Source organism: Mytilus californianus, unplaced genomic scaffold, assembly GCF_021869535.1.
Source record: "Mytilus californianus isolate M0D057914Y unplaced genomic scaffold, xbMytCali1.0.p SCAF_2, whole genome shotgun sequence".
NCBI classification, from domain to species: Eukaryota; Metazoa; Mollusca; class Bivalvia; order Mytilida; family Mytilidae; genus Mytilus; species Mytilus californianus.
In genome coordinates, this window is record NW_026262668.1 from 17,180,327 (window position 1) to 17,200,202 (window position 19,876).

The 19,876-nt window shown below is 31.8% G+C and overlaps 1 protein-coding gene across 1 annotated transcript in view; it reads right to left on the reverse strand.

Moving 5' to 3' along the window:
- Positions 1-315: 315 nt before the first annotated feature.
- Positions 316-19,876, reverse strand: part of LOC127729381 (glycosaminoglycan xylosylkinase-like) — a 54,340-nt gene continuing 34,779 nt past the window's right edge. The window contains exons 3-10 of the mRNA XM_052237205.1: positions 19,207-19,330; positions 13,404-13,487; positions 11,608-11,717; positions 9,641-9,815; positions 8,579-8,767; positions 7,950-8,009; positions 7,229-7,451; positions 316-837 (exon numbers count right to left, since the gene is read on the reverse strand). Of these exons, the coding sequence (XP_052093165.1) occupies positions 7,229-7,451; positions 7,950-8,009; positions 8,579-8,767; positions 9,641-9,815; positions 11,608-11,717; positions 13,404-13,487; positions 19,207-19,330 (965 nt within the window). The 3' untranslated portion in view covers positions 316-837. The remainder of the gene's footprint in view (positions 838-7,228; positions 7,452-7,949; positions 8,010-8,578; positions 8,768-9,640; positions 9,816-11,607; positions 11,718-13,403; positions 13,488-19,206; positions 19,331-19,876) is intronic.

The following is a 19,876-nucleotide window of genomic DNA, read 5'->3' on the forward strand; positions in this document are numbered from 1 at the left end:
TTGGTACCATCACCCCCAAAATCAATCCCAACCTTCCTTTTGTGGTATTGAACCTTCTGGTAAAAATTCATAGAGATCCATTCACTTAAACTTTGGACGACGACAACATGATAGCATTATACGAATGCAAATTTTTTGAGGTCGTATAAAAAAAATAATGTCCAATGAAACGCAGAGATAGGGTCAGGTGACCCCCTGATGGAAGGACAAAAATCAGGACATTTATCTTGATCACATGTTTGGTATCAGCAGTGGATTCATGCAGCAATATTGTTGAGCAGTCAGATTGCTTAAAGAATATGCATAACATTTGAATTGATATGTAAATTATTTATTTATTATTCATGAAAGACATGTGTATAAATTGTATAAATCCAAATATGGATTCAAAAATCAATGATTTTAAAACTAAGAAAAGGGAAAGACATTGTCAGTCACATATTTGTTGTAAGGGAGATAAATTAAAAAAATTCGAATGAAAGCCATAAAAAATATTTTGTATCTCAAACCAGTTAAATTGTAGATGAGGTAGGCAATTTTGTGCAAGAGAAAGTTTGCCGGAAATATGGTACCTATATTCATCAAAGATAATATAATTTTTTACTGAGGAACTTTAGAAAACCTACCTCATCATTTCAATTTTGTAGTTTGGTTTTGTCTGATGATAAAATGATGAAATAATTGCACAGTTGATTGTACACTTCTATTTTGATTTGATAAAACACTGAAAGCCCTACATTTTGAAGGATTGGAAGACTCTTGACATCAGTTTTACATGTTATAAAGTCTGTCATATAATGCTGCCTTGACTGTTTTAACACTGGATCCAATTGTAAGCTAAAACAAAGAGAAAAGAACCATTAGAATTAACATCTACACAGCAAATCCTAAAATACTGAAATATCTTCATGTTATTTATAAAAAGAACCATAAACGACTTTACTTTTGGATTCATTTTTATATGCCCGTTTACGGGACATATTATGGTATACCGTTGTCTGTCTGTCCGTCCATCGTCAATATGTAGGACAATAACTCAAAAACTCTTTAACCAATTTGCATGAAACTTTGGTGAATTGTTTTTATCTATTGACGTGAGCTCCCTTTCGATTATTTTAAATTTTAGATTTTAGGTTTCTGAATTATGGGGGTTTTATTCATTAAAAAAGGGGATTTTCCAGTTTTTTTAGCAGTTTTCATGAAACTTTGGTGACTGGTTTATATCTATTAAAATAACCTCCCTTTAGTTTTTATAAATTTCTGATATGACATTGAGGAGTTATGGAACTTTATTCTTTGAAAAAGCGACGGGCGTATCATGTGCTCATGGCACAGATCTTTATTATTTGTGGCGTACCATTTTTTTTAGGTACAGGTAAACCATGAGTTTTAATGTGCAAAGAAATATAATTTTCTAGGCTTGTATACATACTTTGGAGAATCCAAGAAAACAAATATCCACACAAATATAATTTTCTAGGCTTGTATACATACTTTGGAGAATCCAGGAAAACAAATATCCACACGAATATAATTTTCTAGGCTTGTATACATGTACATACTTTGGAGAATCCAGGAAAACAAATATCCACACAAATATAATTTTCTAGGCTTGTATACATACTTTGGAGAATCCAGGAAAACAAATATCCACACAAATATAATTTTCTAGGCTTGTATACATACTTTGGAGTATCCAGGAAAACAAATATCCACACAAATATAATTTTCTAGGCTTGTATACATACTTTGGAGAATCTAGGAAAACAAATATCCACACAAATATAATTTTCCCCAATACACACTGTATACGTCTTATGTTTATTTTTGTTGTTGGATTGCCCATTGACTAATACCTCACATCTCATTTTATTTAAGACTAGTGACAACAATTTTTATACTCTAATGCAATTTGGTATGTATCTACAATTTTGATTGGATGACGTCTGCCATCATTTCCACGATTGACGGTCGGAGCTATTGGCAACATCATTGCAATCGCAGTCGACGTTTAGGGGATATTTAAAATGTTTTAATTTTGAACATTATAAGAGTAAGACATTTTTGGATTTGACTGTCACAAATATCCCTTTACTGGTTATACTCCGTCACACGACCTTAAAATCCCCAGTTGAGGGGGGCCACTCTTCAAATACAGTACTGTTTTTCCTTTTTTAACTAGAACTATTAAACTAGATGTACCTGTAGTATAAACTCATGTAGCAAAACTAACCCTTCATAAAAGATTGGTAACTAAAGATAAACAAGCATTCTGAGAGTACTGCATTGCAATACATAGTCCCCTACCGGTTAAAAATTCATAGTCTGGAACAAAACGCTAACTTGATCTACAACTTATCATGGTGTTAACTATATAACAAGTGTTAAGTCAATATCTTCAAGCATGACGAAAAAAGTGTGGAAAACTGTTCATTTGGGTGAATTTTCTAAATCCAAGGACCATAACTCTGCACAAAATCATCAGACCGGAACAAAATTCGAATTTGATCTGTCACTTGTCATAATAAAACTATATACCAATTATCAAATCAATATCTTCAAGCATGATACAATAAAATGCTCTGCTGGGTGCAGCTTGATATGACCACAGAGGTCGAACCCTGAACAGTTGGGGCAAGTATGGACACAACATTCAAGCTTGATACAGCTCTGAATTTGGATTGTGATTAAATATTTGACACAGCATAGGTTTCTGACACAGAATGAATGTGGTCTAAGAACTTAAAAATTTTTAGTTTACCTATTATTGTCCAATATCCATAATCTAAATACATACACTGTTAGATTCAGCATATCAAAGAACCCCAAGAATTCAATTTTTGTTAAAATCAAACTAAGTTTAATTTTGGACCCTTTGGACCTTAATGTAGACCAATTTGAAAACAGGACCAAAAATTAAGAATCTAAATACACGGTTAGATTCAGCATATCAAAGAACCCCAATGAAATCAAACCATATCATTATTATTTGCTTTTATATATAAATCAAAAATAACCAACTTAAAATGAAAAATTTTAAAGAAAAAAAAAATCCCCCCTCCCCAATTTTTTGAACACCCTTATGATTCATCACCCCAAACTCAATCCAAGCCTTCCCTTTGTGGTATGGTACCTTGCAGTACAATTTCAGAGAGATCCATACACTTGAACACAAGTTATTGTCTGGAAACTGTAATAAAATGCTTCGCTGGGGCGCAGCTTGATACGACCGCAGAGGTCGAACCCTGAACAGTTGGGGCAAGTATGGACACAACATTCAAGCTTGATACAGCTCTGAATTTGGATTGTTATTAAATATTTGACACAGCATAGGTTTCTGACACAGAAAGAATGTGGTCTAAGAACTTGAATTCAGCATATCAAAGAACACCATATATTCAATTTTTGTTAAAATCAAACAAAGTTTAATTTTGGACCCCAACTTGGACAAACTTGAAAACTGGGCCCATAATCAAAAATCTAAACACATGTTTAGATTCAGCATATCAAAGAACCCCAAGAATTCAATTTTTGCTAAAATCAAACTAAGTTTAATTTTGGACCCTTTGGACCTTAATGTAGACCAATTTAAAAAACGGGACTTAAAATTAAAAATCTAAATACACGGTTAGATTTGGAATATCAAAGAACCCCAATAATTCAATTTTTGATGAAATCAAACAAAGTTTAATTTTGGACCCTTTTGACCTCAATATGAACCAATTTGATAGCGGGGCCCACAAATAAAAACTCTAAATTCATGGTTAGATTCAGCATATCAAAGAACCCCATATATTCAATTTTTGTTGAAATCAAAAAAAGTTTAATTTTGGACCCCAACTTGGACCAACTTGAAAACTGGGCCCATAATCAAAAATCTAAATACATGTTTAGATTCAGCATATCAAAGAACCCCAAGAATTCAATTTTTATTAAAATCAAACTAAGTTTAATTTTGGACCCTTTGGACCTCAATGAAGACCAATTTAAAAAACGGGACCCAAATTAAAAATCTAAAACACGGTTAGATTTGGCATATCAAAGAACCCCAATAATTCAATTTTCGATGAAATCAAACAAAGTTTAATTTTGGACCCTTTTGACCTCAATATGAACCAATTTGATAGCGGGGCCTACAAATAAAAAATCTAAATACATGGTTAGATTCAGCATATCAAAGAACATCATATATTCAATTTTTGTTGAAATCATACAAAGTTTAATTTTGGACCCCAATTTGGACCAACTTGAAAACTGGGCCCATAATCAAAAATCTAAATACATGTTTAGATTCAGCATATCAAAGAACCCCATATATTCAATTTTTGTTGAAATCAAACAAAGTTTAAATACTGGACCCTATCTTGGACCAACTTGAAAACTGGGCCCATAATCAAAAATCTAAACACATGTTTAGATTCAGCAAATCAAAGAACCCCAAGAATTCAATTTTTGTTAAAATCAAACTAAGTTTAATTTTGGACCCTTTGGACCTCAATGTAGACCAATTTAAAAAACAGGACCCAAAATTAAGAACCTAAATACACGGTTAGATTTGGAATATCAAAGAACCCCAATAATTCAATTTTAGATGAAATCAAACAAAGTTTAATTTTGGACCCTTTTGACCTCAATATGAACCAATTAGATAACGGGGTCCACAAATAAAAAATCTAAATACATGGTTAGATTCAGCATATCAAAGAACCCCATATATTCAATTTTTGTTGAAATCAAACAAAGTTTAATTTTGGACCCCAATTTGGACCAACTTGAAAACTGGGCCAAAAATCAAAAATCTAAATACATGTTTAGATTCAGCATATCAAAGAACCTCATATATTCAATTTTTGCTAAAATCAAACAAAGTTTAATTTTGGACCCTTTGGACATTAATGTAGACCAATTTGAAAACTGGACCCAAAATTAAAAATCTAAATACACTGTTAGATTCGGCATAACAAATAAATAAATGTGATCAAAGATTTTACAAATCTAATGCGCCATACTGTGCAATTAAAGATTACTTCTTGAAATTTTTCAATATTTGAAATTTGAAAAAAAAATAATATTTGAAGAATAATTCTTTTTAATTTCTGAAATCTGAAATGAGAAAAAATTGGCCCCCCCACAATTTCTTTTTATCCCCCCCCCTTTTTCCCCCAAAAAAATTCTTTCCCTCAAGATATGGTCATAATCTCAATTCAAATTTCCAATGGAGTTGGCAACCATAATTACCCATTTAAATTTACCATAGTGCTAACTTAATCTATTTTATAATAGAATTAATAAAAAAATATAGTGTCAAATCTTTCATATGGATTTTTTTGTAAAAAAAAAAGATGAAAAAATTTGCAGATATTTTTACTGGTCTTCCTTTATAAATATGCATTTCTTTAAACATAATTTAAAAGCAGAGTAAGGGAAGTAACTAAAACGTTGTATTTGGATTACCTCCCTTACACTGTTTTAGATTATCTTTATTGTTCATTAACCATTACTTTATACATAATTTAAAAGCAGTGTAAGGGAGATAATTTCAATGATGTATTTGATTTATCTCCCTTACACTGCTTTAAATTATGTTTTGTACTAAAGTATTTGTCCATTAACCAGGACAACCTTGTTTTTCCCCCTTTTTTGCCCCTAATTCCTAAACGGTTTTAGCCATAACCCCCCAAAGCAAATCCTAACCATCCCTTTGTGGTATGGAAACTTGTCGTATAATTTCAGAGAGATCCATACACCGTTCCACAGTTATTGTCTGGAAACTAGAAAATGCTCATTTTTGGCCCCTTTTTGGCCCCTAATTCCTTAACTGTTGGTACCATAACCCCCAAAATCAATCCCAACCTTCCTTTTGTGGTATTTAACCTTATGGTCAAATTTCAAAAAGATCCATTCACTTAAACTAAAGTTAGAGTGCGAAAACCAATATGTATTCGGACGACGACGCCGGACGACGACGACGACGACGACGACGACGACGCCAACGTCATACCAATATACGACCACAAAATTTTTTTGCGGTCGTATAAAAATGCCTGATTTTTGGCCCCTATTTGGCTCCAAATTCCTAAACTTTTAGGGCAATTACCCCCAAACTCTAACCCATCTTTCCCTTTGTGATATTGAACCTTGTAGTACAATTTCATAAAGATCCATACACTTACACACAAGTTATTGTCCTGAAACTAAAAAAATGCGTGTTTTTTGCCCCTTTTTGGCCCCTAATTCCTAAAATTTTGAGGCAATTACCCCCAAAATCAATCCCAGCTTTCCCTTTGTGGTATGGTACCTCGCAGTACAATTTCAGAGACCTCCATACACTTGAACACAAGTTATTGTCTGGAAACTAGAACAATGCTTATTTTTGGCCCCTTTTTCCTAAATGTTTTTGGCAATTACCCCCAAACTCAATTCCAGCTTTCCCTGTGTGATACGGAACCTTGTAGTACAATGTCAGAGAGATCCATACACTAACACACAAGTTATTGTCTGGAAGTTACAAACATGCTTATTTTGGCCCCCAATTCCTTAACTGTTGCCCCTTTTTGGCCCCTAATTCCTAAAATTTGGAGGCAAGTACCCCCTAAATCAATCCCAACCTTTCTTTTGTGGTATTGAACCTTATGGTAAAATTTCATAGAGATCCATTCACTTAAACTAAAGTTATTGTGCGAAAACTAATGTGTCTTCAGACAACTACGAAAGCGCCATCGTCATACCAATATACGACCGCAAAATTTTTTTTGCGGTCGTATAAAAAAGTGCGGAAAACTGATTATTTGAGTGAATTTTCTAAGTCTTAAGTTTACCATTTCTATAGAAAAAGATCTTTGAATTTTTGGATCAATCTGACCCTTTTTTGGCCTCTTGGAATTGTTCAATATTTTCAATATAGACCATAGTCACACCTTTCAGTACCTTCTTAAGAACATTTCTGCATGGCATTATCAAAGAAACATCACTAATAATTAAGGCCTTTCAAAGGAACATATCTGTCAAGATTGGTTTTAACTGGTTCACTAGTTCTTCAGAATATCTGTATAAGTAAACTGATGACAAATAGTTATTATTAATACTAACTTGTAACCACTACATTTTGTTCATCTTGTCTATGAGTAATTAAGTCCATAGCAATTAGTGTTAGTTACCAGTCACATGCCACTTTTTCCTACAATTGAACCTGAACTTTCAAGGTTAACTGGTACTTATTTTAACTTACCTATGAATGTGTACTGGTATCAGTTATTACTTGATGTAAACCTTTCGACACAATACATTCATTGACCTCCAGTAAAATTCTCTCTAGTCTTCTGTCTAAAGCTGCGTAATATTTGTCATGAAGAACAGGTTCAATAGAATCCTGACTTAAAAGAGTCTGCAATGTCTTGCTGAGCACTGTATTACGCAGCATAAGTAAGGTCTGCCATGTGGATTCTCGAATTCTTAAATAGATATAACAATTCTAATGTCTTATTAAAATTTAGTTAAAAATAGTTTTATTGTACCCAATTTAATGAGCACAATTAGATTCATTTAACATTTGCTGCATTATATAAGAATTATTTATACAAAATTAAGGTACTCTAGAACTGACACAAATTCTTACTACTAACAGATTTGTTTAACCTTCTTGGGTCAATAACAAATTTTTACACATAAATGTTTTCAATTTTAAAAAATTGGATTACAATGCAATCTTATTTTATAAAAGTTTGAAGAAAATGAGGATGCCCGTCTTTTATTTCTTGAAATAAATGAAAGCATAAAAATGTGTTGTAATATTCAAATTTAGTTTATGGAGTGATTAACTCTTTGTTTTGCATAACCACTTGGAATAAATCTGGTTGGACAAAAAGCCATTTGCAAGGATTATAAAAGACTGTTTAATTTATTTATATTGTTGGTCACAAGCTGAATACAGCTAAATTAAAGAAACATACTTGCAGCACTGGTACAGAGGTGCCAGTATTGTGTATTCATCATAGTCTGGATTTCCAAAACTTAAAAAAATAAATAATGGTTATATCAAAGATTGTTACTTTATAAGAATAAGTCATTTCCCCAGATAATTCAAATTGTACTGTACTTCATGCCAGCTGATTACTTTAGATTGTTTTAAAGGAATATGTATCATTGTGCTCAAGATCTCTTTTTCTCTTGTCTACATACATAAAAAAAAAGAAAAAACCACATAAAAAACAATTAACAGAGAAAGTTTTAACTAACAACATAAAAAGGCTGCACAGCAAATCATAAATTAATAAATTACTTCCAATTACAACTTAAGACTAACAGAATCAAACAAACAAATATCAAACATTTCTTCATTAATTAATAATTAATAATTAAGAAGCTAAGTAAACTGAAAAACATTGTCCATTACTTAATATACATTTCTGGTGCTATGAATAACAGAAACTCTAGCATAGCTATCCATTTTCTGTAAGAAAATTTATATTAATCTGTTTGAATTCTATTTTTGTTTATGTTTTTTTGTTTTGTTTACATCCTGCTTTCCAAACAAAATAAATATTACAAACACAACTACATTATAACAATTTGAAGGTACCTCTTGCCATTGTCCAAAATCAGCACCATACTATCACTTTTTGTCCCTAACGTTTCGTAATGGTGTCTGTCTGCATTGCCTATTAAATAGTCCACTATAGTAGCATCTATCAGGTCCATTAAAATTGGTCCAGAATCATAAGGTTGTCTCATTATCACATCTTTACAAAAATCCTTGTTACTCTCCCACCTAAAATTGTCAAAGTATATACATCCACACATTGCATGATTATATATACTTACTAATCTAATACTTCACAAATACTTTATACTGTTATTGATCATAACTGTATTTACCTTACAATATTTAAGCCACTGGTTGCTGCATTGGTTTAAATCGGGGCATGTACTGTGGAATCATTTATATCCATGGTATATACATTTTAGCCTTATTACTTGTACACTTTAATTTCTGTTCACATTCATTATCATCATTAAATGTAATTATCAACCAACTAAGTTAATGATTGCTGAAATGTCCAGTTTAAAGTCAAATAGAAACAGTGCCTATTGCAGCCAACAGGGCACTAATACAGGGCCATTACGGATAAAATAAGTCATTATAAAGTTAATTAGGGCCACTTTTGATAAACAAGTCATTATGAAATGAATTTAGCTGGGCATTTCAGCAATAACTTAAACGGATAATAAACATATTTGGTGATGGGTACCAGTGTTTTTATAATGTCCCTGTTATATGTCATCGGTCAGTATTAAAGGCTTCTGAGTGTGTTATGACCCTCTATGTTGCAACGTGCCATAACAAACATTATCAGACTATTATTACAGACCTTGGAATATATTATGAAAACCTCAATTAATTAATACTACTGTAAATTCAGAAATTATTTTGAGGTTTTTATTAATGCAAATAATGCGACTGGGTGAGTATTGCAATAATAAGAACTTGCATTCTGACATCTGATACATATATTTGTAAGCAGATCTTCCTGAAATCGCAATAATTAATCTCACATTTTTGTCTATTCTCCAAAAATGGCAATGATAAATGCACACAATAATTTTAGAATTTAAGTATAAGTATACGTATTACAGAAGTTACCTTTTAGTCACTCCAGCTTTATATGATCTTAGCCATGGACTAGGATATACTTTCAGGGGATATGTATTGGGCAGCCAAAGTATAATGACACCCTCTAAAATATCTCCCTCAGCACAGACTCCAGTAGATTCATCCTTACAATACAAACATTTACCATAAAAACACTGATTTCGACCTGAAAATTAAATGAATAATAAAACCTTTATTAAGCAAGCCCCTAATAATTAACATGGGATGTTTTTACAAGCCTGGAAAAAATTGTACCTATTAATATAATTAAAGTTATGATACACTTTGTTCAGTACAATGTACTAATACAAATAACAGCATGGTCATTCATTTTAGATTTTCTATTTTCATACTCATCTGAGAATTGATGAGTGGAAACAATCAAACACTTGAAGTGGATATGACAAGAAATGAAGGTGCTACCCCAGCGACAAGAATTAATATGGAATATTTTTACAAGTTTCCTACAAGGAAAAAATGGTTCCCTTATTTCATTTTTTAAAATTATTAAAATAATCCTAATTTTTTAATAAGTTAAAACCTTCATCCAAATATGAAGAGGGTCAGATGAAGGGGACAAGAAGTAATATGGGATGTTTTTACAAATTTCCATCCTAAAAAGTTGTCTCTTTTTCTGATTTTTCTGATTATCGAACTCATTCTAGATTTTGATGAACAGAAACCTTCATACAAATTTGCAGAGGATCTGATATGAAGGTGCTATCCTTGTGACAAGTTTAATATAGGATAGAACTACTACAGGGTGTATAACGACCTTGTCGACCCATGAGGGTCTCACACGGTCAGTCATACGGGATAGATTAACAAGTCCAATTCATATTATAGATTTTTCTGATTTATATAGAACTCGTCTGTGTTTTTGTTGAGTCAAAAACTTCAGGGTCTGTTATAGCTTGCTATGCACACTATTGGTTTTGCTCATTGTTTAATGCCATATTGTGACCTATAGTTACTAACTTCTACGTAATTTGGTCTTTGGTGGAAAGTTGTCTCATTGACAATCATACCATATCTTCTTATTTCTACAAAAGTAATTTTCATATTTTTTATCCTAATTTTTTATTTCATAAAACAAGGTGATGTTGATGCATCTTGTAAACATATGTCTATTGTTCAAGACTTATGTGTTGACTTGTTTTATTTTTTTGTCATTGCTGTCTCATTGTTTATACCACACATGTAATGTTCAAAAAACAATCAAAGCTAAAGCAATCTTGAACTGGAGATTTTTAACTTTGCATGTAATACTTCAGATTTTAATCTTTAAATAACCTAAGTTGTACGACTTTTAACCTTTTAATTCTCATGAAAAAAATCAGTTTTGAAAGATGAAAGTCAGACTTCAGGTGAAGATATGTGATGATGAAGTGTTCATTTTATCTCCTCATTATTCTCACGAAAAAAAGAATAATTTCATATTGGGCTTGTTTTTATATTTCATAAGTATTATTTCATCAGTATTAATTCAAAGTACATTTGTAGCATTTTTTATGCAAACATTTTCTTTAAATGACATGGCCCAATTTACACCTTTGATGATCGTTAATCTGTTGATCATTTGATCTCGGGTTAATTAGTGTCACCACTTCTGATTACAATTGTGCAACAATTAAAATATTTACTTTGCAAATTCCTTCAATGAGATAACTTGTATTCAGAAATGAATCAGCTTATTTCTGAAAGCAATTATTTTATTAAAATTTGATGAATGTTGTCAGAAATGAAAGACGAACATGTAAGTGAAAATGAACACCATATGATTATTTTCAACAATTTTGTTTCTGATGGTTCAAATTCTTCACCCAAATTTTTTCCTTCAGAAAACTAAAATCCATGAATTTAAAGAACCCACGAACATGTAACTTTTGCTCAATCCACGAAAAATGATACCCATGAATAAAAGTACTTTCAAAGTAAATGAATTGGGGGATTATTACCTTTGGTAAAGAATGTCTTCAGTAATCTCTCAGTAGCTACTGGAATGATTTCTGTTTTCAAATTTATTTTCCTGCCAACTGCTATTGGTGTTCTTCTGAATTCAAGAAGCCTTGAAAAAAAGAGAATAATATCATGTTTTAATGAACTTGTACAGGTGTTTATGAACAATGAGGGGGTAAAAGTTGCTTTGATTTTACATAGAATTAAGCTGAGGAACATACTCAGGAATTTTTTTAATTGAGTAATCTCCCTTTATCTATAACTGAAAAAGTATTGAGTTTTGTCCAGAATTTACGGTATATCACTTAATAAAACTAGAACGGTTATAGTGACACCATCAAAATTCAAACTTGATCTGTGTTTTGTGGTAATAAGCATTGTGTATAAGTTTCATAACATTTGGTTGAGGCAAACTCAAGTTAGAGAACGGAAATCAATTTTGGGACGTACGTACGTACAGACGGACAAGGGTAAAACTTAATGCCTCCTCCGCTACGGCGGGGGCATAAAAATAAATGGGGAATGTGTCCATCGGACACACATGATGCCCCCACTTGCATATAACGTTATAAAGCGCCATAACTCTAGAACTGTAAAAGTGACACTACCCAAATTTGAACTTGATCTGAATTTTGTGGTAATAAGCATTGTTTATAAGTTTCATTACATTTAGTTGACGTAAACTTAAATTAGAGAACAGAAACGAATATTCAGCAATTTTTCCATTTTTAAAGGGCATAACTCTAGAACAGTAGAAATGTCACCACCAAAATTCAATCTTTATCTATGTTTTGTGGTAATTAGCATTGTGCATAAGTTTCATAACATTTGGTTGAGGCAAACTAAAGTTAGAGAACAGAAACAAATATTTCAGCAATTTTGAGATTTATAAAGGGGCATAACTCTAGAACGGTAAAAGTGACACCCTCAAAATTCAAACTTGATCTGTATATTGTGGTAATTAGCATTGTGCATAAGTTTCATAAAATTTGGTTGAGGCAAACTAAAGTTAGAGAACAAAAACTAATATTTCAGCAATTTTTCCGTTTGTAAAAGGGCATAACTCTCGAACTGTAAAAGTGATGCCACCAAAATTCAAACTCGATCTGTGTTTTGTGGTAATAAGCATTGTGGATAAGTTTCGTAACATTTGGTTGAGGTTAGAGAATGGAAACCAATTTTGGGACGTACAGACGGACAAGGGTAAAACTTAATGCCCCCTCCGCTACAGCAGGGGCATAAAAATTCTGTGCTTAACAAAGAAAACAGAATTGTAATTAAAAATGCTTTTATCTTTGTCATTTGAACTCTGGTGGATAGTTGTCTCTGATTGACAATCATTCCACATAATCCTTATTTTTATATTGATCACCGATCCTTAAAAATTAGGTCAAGGTCAGATGAGCCCTGTCTGACAGACATGTACAGTAAACCTAGCAAGGATACTATATATCAAATATGCAGTTATTCTACTACTCATTATTAGCAAGAAATTCATGTGATAATTCTAAGCAGTTACTGAACAATAAAAATAAGGTCAAGGACAATGCACATATGAGAGGTATATATAAAGTATCAAGGTCTTCTACTTTTTGAAATTTAAAGTATTATACAAATTGATTTATGCTGGTTTCGCATTCTGCCGTAGGTGAGACAAAAAAGTGTAACATTCCGGCCATGGACATTAAAAGTTTTATAATTAGTTTTTAGCCAAAATTAGCATGATAAAAAATTAAAATGAACACAATATTATTCTGTTTGGTCTTATATACCTATATATATTAATAAAATATACCTGCCAAGATGAAATGTAGCAATTTCTCCATTATGTCTATCCCCACCAGAAATAATAGTTTCTTGCACAAAGTCTCTTTCAAACCTGTAAAATAAACACAAAGTATGGGATGTTCATCTACTGTTTACTTAGAATGTAAAATAAGTTATAGTTTACTATGTGGGAATATGTTTTGCTCATTGTTAAAGCCATATGGTTACCTATAGTTGTTAATTTCTATGTCATATGGTTTCTGGTGTAGAGTTGTCTCGTTGGCAATCATACCACATCTTCTTATTTTCACACAACAAAGATTAGATCATTTTTTGGTAGAAATCGTATGAACTTACATTTACTAACATAAACTTTGTGACAAACAAAAATAAACTGCTTTGCTGAGCGCAGAGTCCCAACCCTGAACAGTTGGGGCAAAAATGGACACAATATTCAAGCTTGATACAAGTCTGAATTTGGATTGTAATCAAATATATGTAACCAATCAGGAGCGCAGTTGGGACTCTTGTCTTGGCTCCCTAAAGGTTACGGGGTCATGATTTTATTTGTAAAATCATTAGAAAAACAATTAAACCATGAAAGTCACCAATCTCAGGAACTAGTTGTTGCAGTTCACGAAAATCCAACACATTCAAGTTATATAATTTAATTCCAAGCCAAAGTTCTAATATAAACTATACAAAGGACAATGTCAGCATAACACTATGACTCCTACTGTATCTACCGAATGTTCTTACTCAAAGTATTCTTACTTCTGATCGTACTCATTTTACAAAGTTTACCATAAGTATTTATACTAAATATCGAAAATAGACAATACTCAATTAACATGACAATACTCAAATTAAAATGACATTTCATAACTTTAAGCTATAAGTGACAGCATTCACATTAATTAATATAAAAGATAATTATAATTTATAATACTCATATAATCTTATTCTTTCATTTTCCTATACAGTAATTTTCACACCTTTAGTATGAATTAATGTCTTTCATATTAATTTCTGTTACTCAATAAATAAATCTGTCACAAACATTTGAAAATCATATGTCACTAATTAAGATTAACACATTATTTGTCTATACATGTAAATATTTAAATTTGTAAATAATATCTTTTCCAAAAGTCCAATTTCTAAATAAAATGATAAAATAAAAATTAAGTCCAAATAAGCCTGGTGACAAATGGCTCCTACTCAACAAAAAACACGTCCTCGTGTTTCCGAAGTTAATAAAATCGTCCTCTATTGTTCCTGCTGTAGTAACTAGAATTAAACGGTTGTTCCTGATTATAAACATTCTGTGGTTGATTCCATGTCTGTTGTTGTTGTTGTTGTTGTTGCAATTGTCTTATCTGCATCTCAAGCTGTACAATCTTTATTTCATATTTTTCTCTTTCTTCTTTCCTACCCATTGTTGACTGTTTCAATATATCTACTGTCTTTTGCATCTGATCGTAATCTAGCTGAAGATCGATGTATATTTGATGGTTTTTCACTATATCATTATACTCTGCATCAATTTTGCTTTTCTCCAAATGTTGTTGTTTCATTAAATTAGTATTCACTGTTATTATCCTTAAATTTTCTGCCCTTAATAATTCATTTTGCCAATATAGATCATTAATATTCAGGTTTTCTGGTGTTGATTTAAATTTTTCCAATTCTTGGCGAAAGTCTTCATTTTGTTTCACATATAGTTGTGCTCTTTCCCACATTGTGTGCAGCTGCTCTTTTAGATTACTGATTTCTTCATCTTTTTGACTGTTCTGATGTCTAAAATTTTCACGGTCAATATTATTCTCCTTTAATTTTTCTTTAATTCTTTTTAGCTCTACTTTTGTTGAATTATTTGTTTCTAAAACACTTACGAAGGCTGTATTTCTGATATTTGAAAATGGTAATTCAAACATTGGTTGTTTTCTGTCCATATGTTGAATGAATCGGGATCGGTCCTTTTCTGTTCTCCTCTTACCTTTCACTTTTTTATTCCTTATAGTTGTTTGTTGTTCTTTTGCTTTCACTAATGGTACACGAGCAAAACACATTCTAGCATAATGTCCCTTTTTTCCACATTTAAAACAAGTTTTGAAATTTGCAAAACAAATTCTGTAATGCAATACTCCACATTTACCACATACTGGTCTTTGACTAGGAAAGTTCCATAATCTCCATTGCGGTCGTAAATTTATATCCATGTTGTTAAAATTGTTGATGAAACTGGGGGCACTCACTTGCTGCTGTTAAAGGTATCTGGGATTGTTGTTGAGCATAGAAGTCAACATGCCCCGGGTCGTCCACCATATGTAACCAATCATAAGCGCAGTTGGGACTCTTGTCTTGGCTCCCTAAAGGTTACGGGGTCATGATTTTATTTGTAAAATCATTAGAAAAACAATTAAACCATGAAAGTCACCAATCTCAGGAACTAGTTGTTGCAGTTCACGAAAATCCAACACATTCAAGTTATATAATTTAATTCCAAGCCAAAGTTCTAATATAAACTATACAAAGGACAATGTCAGCATAACACTATGACTCCTACTGTATCTACCGAATGTTCTTACTCAAAGTATTCTTACTTCTGATCGTACTCATTTTACAAAGTTTACCATAAGTATTTATACTAAATATCGAAAATAGACAATACTCAATTAACATGACAATACTCAAATTAAAATGACATTTCATAACTTTAAGCTATAAGTGACAGCATTCACATTAATTAATATAAAAGATAATTATAATTTATAATACTCATATAATCTTATTCTTTCATTTTCCTATACAGTAATTTTCACACCTTTAGTATGAATTAATGTCTTTCATATTAATTTCTGTTACTCAATAAATAAATCTGTCACAAACATTTGAAAATCATATGTCACTAATTAAGATTAACACATTATTTGTCTATACATGTAAATATTTAAATTTGTAAATAATATCTTTTCCAAAAGTCCAATTTCTAAATAAAATGATAAAATAAAAATTAAGTCCAAATAAGCCTGGTGACAAATATTTGACACATTGTAGGTCTATGACACAGAATAAATGTAGTCAAAGAACTTGAAATTGGTTATATGATTTGAATTTATATTCAATTGAAGATTTCTAGCTTTTGTGAAATACACTGTACGTGCTGTTGCTTTGTAAATCTGTTTTCAGACTATATACAAAGAATTAGCAAAATAAATTGTGACCCCAAATAAGAAAAAATTGACAATTTCTTAAATCTTCAAAAAATTAAAAACTTGACACCCCCCAAAAATTTATTTCTTCTACTTGTGGTATTGAACCTTCTTGTACAATTTCAGAGCGATAAAAATACTTATACACAAGTTATTTTCCTGAAACTAGAAAAATGCTTGTTTTGGGCCTCTTTTTGGTCCCTAATTCCTAAACGGTTGGGACAATCACCCCCAAAAACAATCCCAACCTTCCTTTTGTGGTATTGAACCTTTTGGTAAAATTTCATAGATATCCATACACTTAAACTCAAGTTATTGTCCGGAAACCAAATGTCTTCGGACGACGACGACGTGATAGCAATATACAACCCCAAAATTTTTTTGCGGTCGTATAAAAAAAGGATTGAATATTCTGTCATTATAAATTATTACAGTTTTCAAATGTTCCAATTGAACATTCTTTATATCTTGAAGTTCATAAAATCCACATTTAGTAATAAAAAGACTGATTAATTGAGAACCATTGGACAATACTATAACACTCCAATACTCCATTGCTCATAGTTATGCCTTCAACAATTTATTTAGCACTCTTTCAGAAAAAAAAATTAGGCTATATACATTTCAGTGTTTATCATGAGGAAATCTATATTCCAATGGACTCTGTCCCTACCATGTGATTCATTAAAGACCACTGTGTAAATACTATCTTTGACTAAGATATAAACAGTTGAATGCAAACTTCAGAAAAAGCAGATCATCAGTTTATTTTAGTAGATTATGATGTAACATGTTATATCATAGTAATGTTTAACAGTCTAGATATATATATAGTATCATTAGTATCATAGAAGTAGCAATACTTTGATACTTTGGTTTGGGCACCCGCAATCATTTTTAAGTCAGGACCCTGTATTTCAGTTGTTGTTGTTGGTTGCTGTATTTCATATTTGTTTTTTGTTTTGTACATGAATCATGCTGTTGACTTGCTTGTTTCAACTGTTTTACATTAGTTATGTCAGGGCCTTTTATAGCTTCCTATGCAGTGTGGTTTTTGCTCATTGTTGAAGGCCATATGGTGACCTATAGTTGCTTGGTCTCTGGTGGATAGTTGTGTCATTAGCAATCATACCACATCTCCTCATCTTATATTTATTATGAGTTAAAGAAAAATTCTATTGATAATAACAGTGACTTTCTTGGTTGATGGACAAACTTCTTCTGACTGGTTTATCATATTACTGATATTTTAACATCAGAGGATAATTTATTAAATGTGGTTCGGTTCCAAAAAAGTGCTGTAATACATTTAATTCATATCATTTCCACATCACTTTATGCTGAATTTATTATTTACCACATTCATTTAAGAAACAATAAGAAAATTATCCTAATTAAGATATATGTATTCATTCTATTACTCAACCTTTCAGATGTAGATTATTTTAAGCACAAGAAATTCACAAAGGACATAAAATAACACCATCTAAAACAAAATATCTTAATTGGAAAATAGTGGTTTGAATCAAGCATATTGCACAAAAATAGATAAACAACATCTATTTGTCAAAGTGCTATTATGAAGTGAAAAATTTTGATGATTTATAACAAATGTTTTTCATATTTTGGCTACAGAAGGTCTGGAACAGACTCAAAATCCATTATCCATCAAATGAAATTAGAATCTACAAATTAAGGAAATGGAAAAGGTGGGATTGTTGTATTCATTAATGACCTGTAATCCCTACACACACTTGACAAAACAGTGATTTTATTTCAGTTTTCCATCTCAACATTACACTGAGAACCTTTTCAGAATTTACAGTGAGAACCTTTCAGAATTTACAGTGAGAACCTTTTCAGAATTTACAGTAAGGATCTTTTCAGAATTTACAGTGAGGACCTTTTCAGAATATACAGTGAGGACCTTTTCAGAATATACAGTGAGGACCTTTTCAGAATTTACAGTGAGGACCTTTTCAGAATATACAGTGAGAACCTTTTCAAAATTTACAGTGAGGACCTTTTCAGGATTTACAGTGAGGACCTTTTCAGAATTTACGGTGAGGACCTTTTCAGAATTTACAGTGAGGACCTTTTCAGAATATACAGTAAGGACCTTTTCAGAATATACAGTGAGGACCTTTTCAGAATTTACAGTGAGGACCTTTTCAGAATTTACAGTGAGGACCTTTTCAGAATATACAGTGAGGACCTTTTCAGAATATACAGTTGCTTTTTCAACATAACTACTACATATATATCCTCACTAATTCTACATGAAATCATTTGTATTAGGATGTGGATTACGACATCTTGTACAGCAGATGTTTGCCTTCAGCAAGAAAGGAGCCCATCTCTGCCATTTAACTGTTATTTGCCAGAGTGGCCACTAGGTTAGCCTTAGTGCACATGGCCTTGCAGTGATGTGGTATGATTACCAATGAGACAACTCTCCACCTGAGACCAAATGATTGTATGTCTGTAACTATAGGTTGCCGTCTGGCCTTCAACCATGATCAAAACACACAACTTATCGTCAGCTATAAAAGGACATGACATGAAAAAATGTTGAATAATTAAAACGAGAAAACAACCGGCCTGACAAATACTTACCACTTTGGTTTAAATATAACTCTCTGCCCACCTTCTAACTGCAATGTTAATTTGAGTTGTGTCCCTTTATAACCAACATCTGCAGATAAAATCTTCCCACTTTTCAAGGAATGCAAAACACAACCTAGAAAACATAAAAAAATGTCAAATTAAATCTTAAATGTTCTTCAAGATGATGATTGATGGCTGCTTAACGTCTAGCAGCAAACTAAACACATATTCATCTTCAAGATAAGAAGGTGCAAGCAATGGTATTTGTATGCACTAACAATGCAATCCAATGGATAATTCACAAGAATACCCATGTCTGACATCTACTAAAGTATTACAACGAAAACAATACTTTATATGTCCTTTTAATAATCCTTCTAAACATTTGATGAAAGAATGGAGTTCTACAGTTCTTTTATCTTTCAAGTTATAATTAGAACTTTACCTTTGACCTACAATTTAAATACATTTCATGTACTTCTTACAATGGTCAAACAACTGACAAAATCTGATGAAGACTAGTATCAAAGTAGCCAAAACAGAGTGTTGTGGATGAACACACACATAGACAGCTAGACTAACAGCAACTAAGTATCTTAATAAGCAACAACAATGATCTATATAATGAAATGATTGTTCTGGTGGATCCAGGGATACCAAGGTGGACAAGTTGTTCCCT